We start from the raw sequence: 17,526 nt of genomic DNA on the forward strand, positions 1-17,526 counted from the left end.
CTCTGGCACCCAGGACCTCGGCTTCCCTCACAGCCCCGGCTTCATCCAGGTCATCTGGTCTAATTAGCATATTACACTTTTATTATTATAGAAGATACAGGGGGAAATGGCAAAATATTAACTAGACTCCCACTAGACTACAGATAAGGCTTAAATACATTACAGTAATTCTCAAATATGTATGTTAACACAAGACCCTATCACTTTTAATATACTTGGCTTTTGCATGTTTTTATATTGATATGATAATATGGGACTGTCGTTAAGTTCTGGAAATTTATAGAAATAGGATATTAAAAAGTTGCTTTATTTGCTCATTTTTTATCCCTCTTTAAAACTCTTTTGCCTTCAGAGCTCTAATATTTACTATAGAAAAATCTTGTTTGACTGCAAGGAATGGAGAAAGTAAAACCAGAGAAGCACCAAATCATTATCATATCTATGCTAATTATACTAATAAGAGTTATGAGGTAAATATCATGAATTCAGATAAATGCTAAGATGCCACATTAGTTTTATACAAATAAAATGTCTCCAATAGCAATGAGTGCCCTATTAATATCAAAATTGGAATCAAGATTTCAATAAAAATTTTTAAATCTTCACCCGAGGACATTTTTATTGATTCTTAGAGAGGGGAAGGGAGATAGTTAGACAGACAGACAGACTGATAAACATCGACTGGTTGCCTCTAGTACATGCCCTGTCCCCAAAAGTTCTGCAATGTTTGGGACCATGCTCCTACCAATTGAGCCACACAGGGCAGAACTCAACAGATATACTTTTTGGGCATATCATTATTTATAAAAATTCTGAATGTGCCAATTTTTGCATATTAAGTTGGAGAATTTCTGTATCTATTTTTTGCTTAAGGCTTTAATTCATTATGATACACCAAGTGAATTTTTTATCATAGATCTTTCTGAAGTGTTTAATTATAATTTTGTTCAACATATTTCCTTGCACAAGATTTATTCAGTGGTTACTTTTTAATGTTCCTGCTCTGATTTTACTGTATATCTATTCTAATTGGAGTGATTTTTAAATATTGTGAAAGATGGACTTTGATCATACCCTATAAATTTATTTCACCCATATCCTACAGGGATTCTTTTAATCTCTACTTATTTAAACCTTTATTCACATGCCTGTCTTTAAAAATATTCTCATTTATTCTTGATGACATTTATGATGCAGTATTTGAGTTCTTTATCATACCAACAAAAACAATTCTGCTCAATGATCACAAGAAAAAGTTTAATCACCTCACTGTACTCTCCTAACCACCACCCAGCAAGTATTTCTTCATCTAAACTATCAATTTCTGCACATAAAAATTAATAAAGTCAAGAATGAGAAATTTTACTTACCATTCAACCAGTTAAGTATAACATGTAAAGAATGAATTGACTTTTGATTAGTGATGCAAATTGAAAATAAAATATAATTTATAAGTGTTGCTTTTTTTGTCCAAATATTTTTTCACAAGTTTTTTAAATCCAGATTACTCTTCTTGGTGATTTAGATACCTTTATTCTAAGATCAAAAAATTATCATACATGTTTTATTATATAAATAGAAAAAAAGACATTAAGTTGATTTCATATTTTTCTATTAAAAGAGTTTCAAACTCTGAAACCGGCCAAGACTACATAGAAGTGTTGGTAATAGATAAGCTGAATTTCAATATTGTAACATGAATTTCCTTCCACTTTATGATAATCCATTAGGTTAATATCTAATGGTTTATAAAAACCATCATGCTTACTTTATTTGCTTCATATTACCATAATTTTTGTACTTCTCAATAAAAACTGAAAAACATTTATGAGAATTTATAATTCAATGAATTAGTGTTTTAAAAGCATTACTATATTAGTGCTTTTATGTCCTGTGTGATTTCAACTTTCAATATCTTATGTATTCTAAAAGGAAAATGAAACAAGTTCAAAATCTACACTTTAGGCATAAGCTAAAATGAGATAGTTTGCACTTTAAGGAATTACACACTACAGATCCTGTGTATCAGTCAATTTCTCAAAATCAAAAACTTTCAGCCATTACTCTCTGGGCCTTGTTTCCATTCTGTTTTGCTGATGGGACAGGCACATTTTGACAGCCACAACACCATATGCCACAATCAAAGCCAGATGACATTCTGGCACTGTAGTAGTTTTATCAAGTGATATGCTAATTTTGTTTTGTGATGGCTTGCGATAAATTAACCAGAAGCTCAGCTATTCAAAATTCTGAAGAACACAATATGGCAAATTTCTCCATCCCCCACCTTTTCCCCCAAGGACTCAAAGAGACTGTTCCTTTTAATAACCACCACCTACTTTTCTGCCTACGTTCCATCTCCCCTCAGTCCAACTGAGAGGAAGAACTCAATACCTGAAAACATCCTTGATACCTCATCCATTTTATTCAACAAACTTATTGAGCACCTACTATGTGCCAGGCACTGTATGAGGCATAAGGAATATAAAGTTCAACAATGACAACAACAAAAACATAATTTCTGTCCTCACTGAGTTTACAATCTTCTAGAGGATCTACATTAATCAAATACATATAAAATTACAAAAGTGTTCAATGCTAACTGGAGGTATGTGTTCATGTGACAATGTGTCCCAGTAGTTTTGCTTTGTTATAGAAATTAGGGAATGAGCTGAGATATGAAAGACAAATAGGAGTTACATGAGTAGGGAAAGGTATTTCACGCCAAAGGAATAGCATGAGCAAAGTTTCCAATGTGGAAGAAGTACTCTATTTTCACTTATTCCAGACACTTAAGTAGAACACAAAGTAACTGAAACATGGTACACAATGAGGCTAACTAAGCAGTAGTAACAATAACTAGCTCCTACTGAGTGCTTTTTAAGGTGATGTGTCAGCCACTGTTTTAATTTTATGAGACATTACCTCTTCTAATGCTCAGAGTTACTCTATAAAGTAAATGATAGACCTAATATATGTGACCTCATAGGTCACAACATATTTTTGTTTTCATCTTAAGAGCAATGAAAAGTCATTGAAGTGGCTTAAGCTGGGGGTAAGAATGAGTAGGTTGCCTTATATCCTGTGTGATTTCAAAAACGAGAACTCTGCCTGGATATAGAGAATGAATCGTAGTAGGTTCAGAGTAGCTGTAGGAAGACCAGTTAGGAGGCCATTCAAGTAATGCAGGCCAAATATGCTGATGGTAGCTTAGATTTAAAAGGTGGTGAGAAGCGAAGACAAGTGGACAAGTTTGAGAGATGTTTGCAAGGTAAAATGACAGGCAATAAATTGACAGGGAGGGAGGGAAGGGGGGGAAGAGAAGAAGGGGGGATAGAGAGGGAGAGGAGGGGGAGAAAGAGAGAGAGAAAGAGAGAGAGAATGAATATGAATGAATTAGAGAAAGACAGTGTCTAAGATGAATTCTAGGTTACCAGTTTGGGAACCAGGGTGATGGTGTTGCCATTTACTGAAATAGGATGATGCTTTGAATAAACTGGAGGTTAATAAAAACTTGTTAAAGAGGAAATTATAACTCCTGTATTGGCAAGTATTGAATAATAATAACTACAATAAAAACCCACATATATTTGCCTGCAATCATACACTGCCATACTAACATGCCTTAAATAAAAAATAATGCGTCAGGCCCTAACCGGTTTGGCTCAGTGGATAAAGCGTCAGCCTGTGGACTCAGGGGTCCCAGGTTCAATTCCAGTCAAGGGCATGTACCTTGGTTGCGGGCACATCCCCAGTAGGGAGTGTGCAGGAGGCAGCTGATCGATGTTTCTCTCTCATTGATGTTTCTAACTCTCTATCCCTCTCCCTTCTTCTCTGTAAAAAATCAATAAAATATATTAAAATTAAAATTAAGTTTCTATCTTAAGCCTGTTTCACTTTTTTAAAAAATGCCTCTTATTTAAATAAATAATAATAATAATAATGATGTTTCAGCCCTGGTTGGTGTGGCTCAGTTAGTTGGAGCATCATCCTGTGCACCTAAAGGTTGTGGGTTCGATTCACAGTCAGAGACACATACCTAGGTTGCAAGTTCAATCCCCAAACAGGGCACAAACATGAGGCAACCATCTATGTTTCTCTCTCACATCGAGGTCTCTCTCTCTCCCCCTCTCTCTAAAATCAATAAGCATGTTCTCCAGTGAGGGTTAATAATAATGGTGATGATGCTTTATAGTGTCATGAGGTGGTCTTTTGAAATTCTAGGATAAAATATGAGAAAAGGGAAAAAAAAATCCAAGACACCAAGAAAATGTTTTTTGACATACACAAAATTAAAATGTAAAACGATTACAATTTCCTTCCCCTGATCAGTAAAGTCTGACAGAGATTTAGAAAAAAAAATTTTTCAAGATATGGCAACTTTATTTCTAATATGTGGTTTACTTCTATACTTTTCAACCACCAAAAAGGATGGGATTCACTTAATCAATCAAAAATCCTCCCACTATCTTATACAGTTTGCATAATACATCTCTCTTTCTCTCTCTTCCTCTCTCTCTCTCTCAGACACACACACACACATAATTAAAAGTATTATATTTATCTTTAAAAGAAAAACAGATAAAAGACAGTGATTCTCCCCACCCCTGGCAAAATCTGCGAATTAATGACCAAAGTAAAATAAAAGCATATAACTGGGATTCAAGTCAAAAGAGCAAGTTATTAACTATGATTTCAGTAAAGTCACTTGTCCCTTCTGAGCCTTAGTGTTTTTATTTAACTTCTAAAATGTGAATAATACTCAGGTTTTCTTGTGGGAATTACATGAGATAGTGAATTTTAAATCTCTATAAAAACAGTATTCACTATAAATTTTTTAAAAATCCAACATTGCAAGTAGAATGCTCAGATCCACATTAATTATCATATCTACTGTTTGTATGGCTTTCTTAAGATGGCCAATAAAAAGGAGTAAGACAAACATTTGGCTTCCATAACACTAAACAACTGTAATATGCCACAAATTTAAAATTTCTATAGAGCAAATCGGTCAATCCTGAGAAACACTGTCAGCTCTGAAGAAGTTAATGTCCCATCAAATCCGTTTTTCTATATGAGAGACTGCATTCGTTGAATATATACTTATAAATCAAAAGTACTCTATAAAGGATATTAGCTATAATTTTAAATATTGAATAAGACCTTTGTTTTTAATCTAAGACTATTACATAGTTTTAGATTAACACAGTTTAACATAATTTTTAAATACTTTGAGGTAAAATATTCACAATTTAAATCTATTCTTTGCTGTAGCCTCAGCTCCCAAAACAAGGCCTGTATTAAAGTCATGTCAATGAAAATGGATGTTACAGAAGAAAAGACCAGTACTGTTTTAAATAAAATCCAAGTCACTCCAACACTGAAGTAAATGAAACCTGTATTCTCCTCCAAGTACTCAGACATAGGGACGGCTGTACGTCATGCCAACAAGCAAAGCACCATAAAGTGTCGTAACGTTGTTTAAAATTTTCAAGTACCTTACAGAAAAAGTAGTCCAGCTGTTTCATGTTCTATCTTGGATATATTTATATTTAAGAATGCAAACTTTAAAATAGACTATCTATTTAAGTCTGTCTGTTTAATTATATCACAAATATACTTTAAGTCTTCAAAAGCCTCTCTTGCTTAAACACTAGGAACTTTTATTTCATAATGCATGAAAGAGATTCTCTCTCATGTTGGTTTCAACCTCAACAATTCCTAGAAAATAGAATTCAAAATTTACCAGTCATTCTTATTATAGAAGACAGTATATATATCACAAAGAACTTTAATCAAAACTAGCTATATAAACTGGATATGTGCAAACATCCACCTAATCTGATACTATAAGAATGGTATGAAATTTTTTTTGTATGTATAAAGAAAATACTCTGAAAATTTTACTCTTAAATAGAGAAAAGATAAAGGTAAAGAAATATAATATAAATCGTATTAATTAAAATTCGTAGTTACAAATGCTGCCAAATTTAGCTGGTTACTCTTTTACTTCTAACAAGAAATGTTTCAAAGAATGTACAAGTAATGCTTTTTAAATCAGTTGGTCATATGCTCTAATGCAGTGGTTCTCAACCTTCTGGCCCTTTAAATACAGTTCTTCATGTTGTGACCCAACTATAAAATTATTTTCGTTGCTACTTCATAACTGTAATGTTGCTACTGTTATGAATCATAATATAAATATCTGATATGCAGGATGGTCTTAGGTGACCCCTGTAAAAGGGACATTCGACCGCCAAAGGGGTGGCAACCCACAGATTGAGAACCGCTGCTCTAATGTTTTACTTTTTTACAGTTTGTGCTTTTTATTTTTACACTTGTACCACTTTTTGTTGCAAATTATGCCTCAATTTATACAGTTTACCCATTATTTAAAATGATTTCTTTTTCACATTTCCAAGTTACTTTACAAGTTCAGTAGGGTGATTTGCCAGAATTTTCAAACCCAAAATTATATAATTTATTGTTTGATTGGACTTTTTACAGTAATTAAATACTTACAGATTTAAGTACATTATTTTAAAACATTTAGAATGTAAGCCTTTTATTTTACATTAGCCCTAAAAGCATTTGAATCTTTGTAAATCATAGTAATCATTAACAGAGAGTGATAAATTCAATAATCTGAGGAACACAATAGGTTTTCATTTTTCTTTTTTAAAAAATGCCTATAGTGTGATATCAAAATTATGAAATGACATCTGCATTAGGCATGAAATTACTTTACAGTATGTGTTGACTTCCCTATATCAGACCAGTTTAAAAGAGGGTTAACAAACACAAAACAACCAAAAGATTGTAATGCCCATACCTAATACTTCCTAAACTGGCTTTGGACTAGTCACCACTTCATCACATACCATTTAATTTTATTGTCTTTTCATTAAAAGGAAATTCTCCCACTAGTTGGTAACCTCACATTATAAATATAACCTCCCGACTGCAGAACTATAATCTGGGTTTTGACTGCCACTCCTGCTATTCAACTGTCATCTTCTTTATATGATGAAGAAGAGCATCTTTCTCCAGGTGAGCCTCTGCAAGAGCCATTTTAGCTTTCGCCAATTCCTGCTTAAGAGATTCATTCTCTTCCATTAGCTGAAATGATAAATTTGAAAATCAGAGAATTTAATCATTTTCAGAAAATATAGAAAATTTATATATCAGCTAAAGGTGTGACACTTGGAACAGAAAAATAACCAATGCTGGCAAAGGTACACTTATGCTGAAAACTGCTTTGAGAAGCTATTTGGAAATACATATCAAGTCCTTAAAAATGTTCATAAGTACTGACCCAGCAATTTAAAACACTAATTAAAGCCTACTTTCGAAATCTAGCAGTGAATTAGTCTAACTTTAATTTCCCTGGACCCCTCTGTGGCTTTAGACACTGTAGACCTCTCTTCTCCTTCCTACGTGTCTCTCTTCTCTGCCTTTTCTGCCACAGCTCTTTCATGTTTATCCCTCCCACATATGGACTTTTTATCCTCTCCTCCACTATGTAGGAACCCTTAAATTTTAATGTTCTGTTAGCTTCCATAATTGGTCATCTTCCTTTATCACTGAGTCACTCTCTCAGGTCATCTCATGTACTCCTGTGGCTGATCCACTATCAACCACTCTCGAGCTTCAGACCCACATTCTGAATATCTTATTAGACATTTTTATCTAGATGGCTAATAGGTCTCCCCTCCTCATTAAGACTCCGTTCAAGTATTTTATCTTCTTAGGATGGTTTCTTAACCCCTACTTATGAAGATTTGATAAAACTAAGTACTTTCTCCCCAGAAAAATGCATTTACTAATATGTGAAAATATTTGCATTTAATTTCAAACAGTTCTCAGATTTCTTTTGATACAGCTTAAGAATTCCTGCCTTATAAACCAAGCTGGGTACTTGACTGTCTATCCTTAATTGCTAGTATAGCATTACACAGTACATGATAACCAAAATTCGCACACCCCTGTCTTTCCCACTAGTCTTTGAGTTTTTCCATAGAGAAGAGTGGTATACTGCCTAATTCTATATCCTAGCTCAGAGCTGACACCCAACAAATCCTGTTGAACAGATGAAATAGCTCATTCTATGGTTATATCATAGAAAATTAAACTTCTACTGGACATTTTATTTATAGTGGAAAAAAAATAAGAAGCAACTCAAATGTTAACAAATGTTAAGAGGAAGGTTTAGAAATGACAGTACATCTGCATCCATATTACTCTGTCATTAAAATAAATATGAAGCATAAGTAGCAATATCCAAAAATAATTGTTAAACAATGTTAAGTAAAAAAAAAAAATACAATATATACACTAGAATAACAACTGTTTAGGAAAATTATGGAAAAGAACCTAGGAAGAAAATAAAGTAGTATTAATAGCACTGTAGGAGGTTAGAATATATTTAAGTTGTTTTAAATATTTTTATGAAATATTATAACACTTTTGCAACTTAAAAATAAGACATCAAAATGAATACGTCGTCCAGGAAGTGTTCCTGAATTCCAGAAACCAGAACTCTTTCCACATATACTCCTCTATCTCCCCATTATACTACAACCCCTCTGAAGGCTGGGCCTGTCTCTATCTTGCTCAACAGTGTAACCCTCACTACATGGGGGTTCATGACAGGTACTCAGTAAACATTACTTAGATAAGTAAATAACTTCTTAATTATTTAGTATCTAACATTTATTTTAATTACTGACACTGAATGAGAATGAATTAGTTTTCCCCATTACCTGTTCCCGAGTGAAGTTAAAGGAGCGCTCAGGAGAGTGAACTGACTGAGAAGGCCAAGGTGTCTCTGGACTTGTTTGAGTGGCTTGAGTGACACTGTGCTGTTCCTTCAGATCATACTTCCCACTGGAAAGCTGCACTGATTCACTTGTGACATTTTCTTTCAAATCATTCCCAGTGTTAAGCATCTGAGAATCTGAACAAGTAAAATGCTCAGGTAAGACATTTTCAAATACTTGATAAATCTTAATTTTTAATGTGAAAGACGAATTTTAAAATGAATATATATCTATTAGTATGAAGACATTATTATGAAATGGAAAAAACAATAAAGTCAATAAACCAAAAGCTCATTCATTGTAAAGATGAACAAAATTGACAAAACTTTAGTTAGACTGACCAAAAAAAGAGAAAAGAAATATTAGAATTAGAAATAAAACATGGGACATTACTACCAGCCTTAATGAAATAAAAATGATTATAAAGGAATACTATGAACAACTATTCCAATAAAGATAACTTAGATGAAATAAAAAAATTCCTAGGAAGACAAACTACCAAAATAGACTATAGAAGAACTAGACAATGTGAATAGACATATAACAGTTAAAGAGATTGGATCAGTGATTAAAAAAAAAAACAAAAAACTACCCATAAAGAAAAGCTTTCAAGTGAAGTCTACCAGACATTTAAAGAAGAATGAATACCAAATCTTTACAAACTCGATCAAAAAATAGAAGAGGAGAAACATTTCTCAGTTCATGCTATGAAGCCAGTATTACTGATTGTAAAATCAGACAAAACTAAAATCAAAATGCTCATAAATATAAACACAAAAATCCTCCACAAAATATTAGCAAATCCATATATATAAAAGCCAAGCAACCAGAACGATGGAATGACCAGTTGCTATGACTCGCACTGCAGCGGCCAACAAGTCCTATCGGGGCCCTTCCCCCAAGCCGGCCTGCCCCTCCCCCCTCCTTCGCCTTCCCCAGCCCGTGGCCCCTCATCCGACCAGCCCTGTCCCCAATCGGCCCCCCCAGTCCCCATCGGGGGCAGAGCCGGCTGGCCAACTGCCTGCGGCCCTTCCCCGCCCCCCCCCCCAGCCCAGCCCAATCAACCCCCATTGGGGCGGCTGGCCGGACCCCACCTGTGCACAAATTCGTGCACCGGGCCACTAGTATAAAAATAATTTTACACCATGGCCAAGTGGGACTTATCTCAGGAATGCAAGTTTGACTTACTATCCAAAAGCAATTAGCATAACACATCACGTTAACAGAATAAAACAAGTCACATGATTATCTCAATAAATGCAGGAAAAACATCTGATAAAATCCAACGCTTTCTCATGATAAAAACACTCAGAACTAGGAATAGAATTTCTCAATCTGATAAAAGCTAGCTACAAAAAACCCACAGCCAATATCCCTCTACTTAATGGTATAAGACTAAATGCTATTCTCCTAAGATCAGAAATAAAGCAACGTTTGCTCTCACCACTTTTATTTAACAACTAGTAGCCCTGTGCACGAATCTGTGTGCCAGTAGCTCGCTGCCGCCCTCCTGTAGCTCTCTGCCAGCTCCCCTACCCCCACTCATAGCTTGCTGCCCTGCCCCCTCCTGTAGCTCTCCACCTCCTGCTTGCTTGCTGCCCTGCCCACTCCTGTAGCTCTCTGCCTCCCGCTTGTAGCTCGCTGCCCCACCCTCCTGCTGATCTGGTCATGACGCAGTCGGTCATTATGCTTCATAGCATAACGACCATTTGCATATTACGTCTTTAATGTATAGGATGTCCTAAAGGTTTTAGGTAAGACAATTAGGCAAGAAAAAGAAATAAAAGGCTCTCCCTTCCCCTGTCTAAAATCAATAAAATATAAGTAAAATAAAATAAAAAGAATTTCTGACCCACTAATGGTACTTATAGTTCTTTTGCAGTATTGTTATAACTTTATTCTTCTTTTAACATATTTTATGTCATTTGATGAGATTTTGGTAGGCAATGAATGCATGCACATATCATTCCCTCATATTTCACTCTGTAGTAGCTACTAACAATTGAGGAATAGAACACCTAAGTCTATGGACTCAAGCTCTTTCTACTACTCCACACTACCTTATAAGATATAATCCTTACATTAGAGACCTTAAAAATCTTGCTAGAATGAATATAGACATTAAAGCAGAACTAAACACATGGCAATATACCATAAGTAAAAAGGGAAGCTACAGATAATCTTGGAAGAAAATTAACAGTTCTATTGAGGAATAACAAGCAATAAGATTATAGAGGTGGGAAAGTGGAAGACAAATTCCTATACAGGGAGTATAACAGGTCGGTCGAGCAAATATACAAAAAAAGTGGGAAATAAAGCTAGGAAAGAGATCAAATAAGAGACCCAAGCAAGATCAAGAAAGATGTAGGACCACAAAAACTCTCTTGCTTCATTCAAAACACATTTGTAGGATAGGTACTAAATCAACTGTAGATGAGTTATTTCTGAAATAGAGATCTACACATAGGTAGTATTTTATTACAATGTATGGAAAGTGTCTCTCAATCATCTACTCCTACATATGTGCACACATATAATGTTAGTAGGGGTGAAAAGAAACAATCAGCATGTAAATAATTTAATTCAAAATTTCAGTAGGTATTCACTTAAATTGTTTTTCATATATACCTCTGATATGAAAAGAGCCATCGTCATTTCTCTCTACCACAAGATGATCAATATGAATGGCTACAGGAGCTGGTTCAAGGGGTATTGTACTACTACGAGGACTGTCATCCTATAGGAAAGAAAAATAGTATCAGCATGTTGTTATCAAAGTAAATGATAAAATCAAGATTATCATTTCTTAACACATATTACTTCAGTCAATATTTTTAATGAGTTAGAAATGTATCTTTTAATTAATACAGAGAAAACTGCCTATTCTATTTTTATATTTTCTAATTTCTATGAAGGATCTCCACATCATTCACTAAAAACACTAACATATTCATTTCAGTGCTGGTAAAGTATATATTACAGGGAAGGCATATTCTCAGGCATGAATCCAAAGTTCAGGTAGGCAAAGTTAACATGTATAACATGAAAATGTGAAAATATTTATTGACATACTTTTAAATTTATTTTTGTATTAGAAACTTGTATCTTCATTGGCATCACTGTTGCAACAGTATCATCTTCCAAAAAATGTTGAATATTCATAAGAGAAGATGTAAGAAACTCAGTGCTAAAGTTTTCTATATGGCATTGCAGAAATCCATTTTTTTCTGCAAGCAAAGAGTGCATTACAGCACCAGGCCCACTTTCAAATCTCAGAGTAATCTCAGGAGAGGATTTGGAATGAATAACAGCTTTATGATCAGAACCTACGGAAAAAGAACATGTAAAAATTGTAACTTGCAGTACTACTCAAAAATGTCACTCTCGTATGTCATTAGAGGTTACAATCATTTTGTACAATGGGAAAGCAGTAATCAGGTTTAATAGTCACCCTTAATTTAAGTGATAGTTACAGTACTTATACAACACTAGTGGTCCAGTGCACAGATTCGTGCACATTGAAAGGAAATTAATTAGAAGAAAGATTCGTGCGGTAATTATGTTACTGCAAAAAGTTACACATCAAAATAGTATATATAATATAGTATTATAAAATTAAAACACGCGTGTGATTGGCGCAAGCATGAGCTTTATATGTATTGACGCCGGTCGGTTGATGAATAAATCGTGATGTGGTTCATGTCGAATGTCAACAAAAACAACCAAATTCACAATCAACAATGACAGATTGAAACACATGCGTGCGAATGATGCCAGCAAGAGCTTTATATGTATCACACATGCACGAGTCAACACTTATTTATTTAGTTAGTTAGTTATTTTAGAAGAAAATGTCTTTATGTCTCCGGAATAGGAAAGTGTTTCTTTTTTTCTTTTTATTATTATTATTTTTTTCTTTATTGATTAAAGTATTACATATGTGTCCTTATCCCCCCATTAGCCCCCTATCCCCCCCTCAACATTTATTTTTAAATTGCCAGTGCGCGTCTTATGTACCAGCCAGTTGGTAGGTCAGACGGTCGTACAGTCGGTCATTTAGCCTTTTATATATATAGATACCATATATAACCCCTCACATCCTATTTTATAGATAATTTTATACTGCAATAATGTTCATTTGTCTCTATGTTCTACTTTTTGGTAACATGAAACAACATACCATGATATAAATCTGATATCATATAGACATATATAATACTTTCAACAATAAAGATTTCAAAAAAAGAAAAGAAACATAAATCTGGTATCATGCATACCTCAGATACTTAAGAGTGTATATGGATATGTACCTATCTACAAATTTGTAATATAATGGACGATGGTCATGAAGAAACAGTCATGGCATTTAAAGTAAGTGACTACTAAGACATTTCTCAAGAAGTAACAAAATGGCTTTGCACCTTCCTCATTAAAACTGGGTATTAAATATTTACATTTATTAAGCATTGGCCTTATTCAAAAAATTTTTAGGTAGCTTACAGACATATAAATACTTGAGTTCAAAAACAAATTTTAAAACTTTAATAAAGTACATAAAGAATATCCAACTTGCCCTAACCGGTTTGGCTCAGTGGATAGAGCGTCAGCCTGCGGACTGAGGGTCCCTAGTTCGATTCCAGTCAGGGGCATGTACCTTGGTTGCGGGGACATCCCCAGTGGGGAGTGTGCAGGAGGCAGCTGATCGATGTTTCTAACTCTCTATCACTCTCCCGTCCTCTCTGTAAAAAATCAATAAAAATATATATATATATAAAAAAAGAATATCCAACTAAAAAAAGAAAAGTTTCTAGTGGAACCACTGAAGTGAATTGACCCTTCTAGTAACTACTTTGTTTATTTTACTTTACCCAGCTCTAAAAAGAACAGGAGGAAACATGCACATGGCATAATCAGATAAAAAGTAAGCGATAAAAAAATAAGAACAGAAGGGAAAAGGAAAAAATAGGTAGGAAAGTTAATAACTCAAAATACATTATTTAAGTTTCTGTATCAAAGGTAGACCAAAAATGAGCTTTCCAGCAACAAAAAGAAAAAGAAAATCCATTTCACAATTCATAAAACCCATGAGTTAAAAACAAACTAATTGTTCTGGAAAGGCAAAGAGGTATCAATTGTTGAGGAACCAAAGTTATCTGTACCATGGGACCGCATAAGAAACCCCACTAATTAAATTCATGAAAATGTTTATTTTCCCTCAGCATAAGTGTGAATATGTACTTAGATGTGTTAGTATTTCCTGTATCAAGAAAAAATAAGTTAATTAACTTGTCTATTCTATATAATAAAAGCCTAATATGCAAATTGACCAAATGCCATAACGACTGGTGGAATGACCAGTTGCTATGATGTGCACTGACCACCAGGGGGCAGCCACTCAACGCAGGATCTGCCCCCAGCCCACAAGCCCCAGGCCAGCCAAGGTGGGTGCCAGTCAAGGTGGGTGCCACTGGGGCCTCCCGATCACCCCGCCGGTCGCCCTTCAGAGGGAGGCGACCGGCAGCAGCGGCGGGGAAATCAAGGTGCGGAGCTGGCTGGCAAGCAGACTGCCGCTGGCCCCCAGTCACTCTGCCAGTCGCCCCACAGATCACCCTGATTGCCAGCCAGGCCTAGTGACCCTACCCATGCATGAATTTCGTGCATCGGGCCTATAGTTTAAAAATAAGAGCAATTAGAAACAACTTGGTATATGTGATTTCATAGTATATTTTAATGATCTGTACATCTACATATCTATGTCTACACATACACACACACACACCAGATACATACTCCAGGGAGCTGACCGCTAGAAATAATTATCTTCATTAGTCAAATATCATTCCTCCCTACTATCACTTATGCCATGAAACTATTACAGTAAGGTCTTCCTATTAAAGGAATCCAAAATCCACACATTATAGAAAAACAAAAACAAGCAAACAAAAGCAACCAAATACAATCTTTGTTCATATGTTAATAATGTTTGAAATGATAAAGCTAATTTTTTTTAAATCTTTTTTAAACCTTTCCCCATCCTTTTCCTCTTTCTCTCTCCTTGATTTGCTTGCTTGTTTGTTTGTTTGGTTGGTTGGTTGGTTGGTGTGTGTGTGTGTGTGTGTGTGTTTATCCTTCTAGCAACCAGCTGAGTGAGACAGTTCAGAAAAATTAAGGTATTAGATAGCACAGACTATATAACCCATACATACAAGGCATTTCAAATGGACTTCTTCATTTAAGAACAACAGGAACAAAAGTAATAAGGTATGATACTAAGTGAAGTATAAAAAAAGTTAAGAAAATAATTGTGCAACTGGAAATCTATCAATGTAAAATTAGAAAAGTGGTTGAGTTGTATATAGAACACGGTCTAGGTTCTGAAATTTTATGTTCAAACTTTTTTAAATTTTTGTCCATTGTAAAACCTTTCCAACAATATACTTAGTTTCCTTCTTTTTGCATGTTATTGGAATTTTACACTTGCTAATATAAAATTCTTGACATTTTTTTTTTAGCAGATACATTGTAAACTGCAAGGCGTACAAACAGAAAAAAGCCAGGAGCCAATTTTTTCCATAATGGTTTATAGGAAAACTAGAGGCCTGATGCACAAAATTCACGCATGGGTAGGGTCCCTAGGCCTGGCCAGCAATCAGGGCTGATCTGTGGGGTGACCAGCAGGGCAACCAGGGGGCGCCCCCCCAGGCACCCGCCCCTGGCAGGGTGATCAGGGGGTGGGGCCAGCCTGCTGTCACCAGTCGCCTTCCTCTGTGGGGCGGCCAGTGGGGTGACTGGGGGGGCCCCACTGGCACCTACCTTGGCTGGCCTAGGGCCTGCGGGCTGGGGGCAGCTCATGCATTGAGTGTCTGCCCCCTGGTGGTCAGTGCACATCACAGCAACCTGTCATTCCACCATTCTGTCAATTTGCATATTAGGCTTCTATTATATAGGATGGCAAATTTATCTGCAATTCCCATGATGTGAAGTGATAGCATACTTATTTGATATCATGTAGGACTATATGTATTTCAACATGTTATATATCAGATACAGCATTCTATATATATGGCAAAGAAAAACATTACAGGGCTGTGATTTTTTAAAACATTTTAAAACTTAAATATTGTCATTTTAAATTCTTAGTATAACTACTCTATTAAATCATTTCTTCAAATGACTAAAAACCATAAATATCTTTATTTAAACTTTGAAAAAGGGATGGCTTCCTCTTCATACCCTTCATGTTTTTTTGTTTATATCCCTCTATGTCCAAGGGAGAGTGTTGATCTTAAAATACAGAACCACAAGAACAGAATACGTGATTTTTCCAAATACCAAGTATTTGGAAATGTTTGTTTATAAACAAAACTATGGAATTTAGAAATTGACATTTATTCTAGTATGGACCTAAATTTGACCTTCTAGAATTACTATATCACTCTTTTCATATAGAAAGAACTCAGTTTTCTCAGACCCTTATATCCTCAACAGATTATATTTCTAAATCAACATGAAAATAAACTGATGTAAAACAAGTCTCTAATGTAAACGTAATTTTTATTGAATTCATTTATATGGTAACTAGTGACCCGGTGCATGGATCTGTGCACATTAAAAAGAAATTAATTAGAAGGTGGCCAGCGGGGCAGTACTTGGTAAGACAGGCCAGACACACCCTGGAGCCAACCTCCCACAGTCCCTCTCCAGCCAGTCGCACCTGGGGTGGCACTGTGGCTCAAAGGGCGCCTGCAGAGTCAGCAGGGTCCCTCCGGCAGGTGGGGTCCCTTGGCCTGGCCTGCAGGGATTGGGCCGAAGCCAGCTCTCCAACATCCCCCAAGGGGTCCTAGGGTGCAAGAGGGCACTCTGCAAAGTTGCTATCGTACAGGGTGTGAAACGCAAATGCAAGTGTGCAGTAAACCAGATTCAGGGCCAACAGTGCCCCAGCAACAACATAGCCCACGGCTGAAGGTGGAATCACACGGCCCCACGAGGAATCGGGCTCCCTCCTCTCTGGTTTTGGGGTGCAGCAGCTCCTGCGTTGAGTGCCTGCCCCCTGGTGGTCAGTATGCATCATAGCAACCAGTTGGACGGGCGGAGGGACACTTAGCATATTAACCTTTTATATATATAGATGAGTCACAGGTATTAAAAAAAAAAGTTTAAGTCATATTAAAATCTCACCTACTGAACGACTGGAAAGGTAATTCCGAACACTGATATTGCCTAATTGATCCGGTGTCACTTGGTCCACTTGAAGACAGATTTCTGTATCTTCCCCTCGGATGTGAATTTCCCCATTAACACCAGTAATTTTAAACATCACGACTGACATCTAACAATGATTACATAAATAATATTAGTATACCAAGTAATTAAAACAAAAATTTTAAAAAATAACTCAGGAAACTACAATCTCTAAAAATACAACTTAGGCCTAATAAACCAAATATATACTTGTGATCAAAAGAATGTGGTTACTACATTATTGTCATAAATTTCAGCCCCCTTTCTTCTTACTCAGTCAAGAGAAGAATTTTTTTAACACAAAGACTAATTACATAACATTTCCATGTGAAATTATTTTCATTTGGAACATATTTTCCAAATCATCCAGAGAATATCTCACTGGGTGAAGAGGCTTAAATAAACCAGTAATATATTTCTTTTGTAGAAAGCCCCTCATAGGAACTATCAACCTTATCATCAAACT

At 35.5% G+C, this 17,526-nt stretch overlaps 1 protein-coding gene across 2 annotated transcripts in view; it reads right to left on the bottom strand.

Moving 5' to 3' along the window:
• Window positions 1-6,316: 6,316 nt before the first annotated feature.
• BLTP3B (bridge-like lipid transfer protein family member 3B) overlaps window positions 6,317-17,526 on the bottom strand; it is an 81,095-nt gene continuing 69,885 nt past the window's right edge. For both annotated transcript variants that reach the window (XM_070410890.1, XM_070410891.1), the window contains 5 exons: window positions 16,998-17,148; window positions 11,892-12,145; window positions 11,448-11,556; window positions 8,763-8,956; window positions 6,317-7,119 (listed from right to left, as the gene is read on the bottom strand). In XM_070410890.1, the coding sequence (XP_070266991.1) occupies window positions 7,000-7,119; window positions 8,763-8,956; window positions 11,448-11,556; window positions 11,892-12,145; window positions 16,998-17,148 (828 nt within the window). In that variant the 3' untranslated portion in view covers window positions 6,317-6,999. The remainder of the gene's footprint in view (window positions 7,120-8,762; window positions 8,957-11,447; window positions 11,557-11,891; window positions 12,146-16,997; window positions 17,149-17,526) is intronic.

The sequence above is a fragment of the Myotis yumanensis genome, unplaced genomic scaffold (genome assembly GCF_028538775.1).
Source record: "Myotis yumanensis isolate MYYU_CA2020_CCGP unplaced genomic scaffold, mMyoYum1.0.hap1 SCAF_3, whole genome shotgun sequence".
Taxonomy (NCBI): Eukaryota; Metazoa; Chordata; class Mammalia; order Chiroptera; family Vespertilionidae; genus Myotis; species Myotis yumanensis.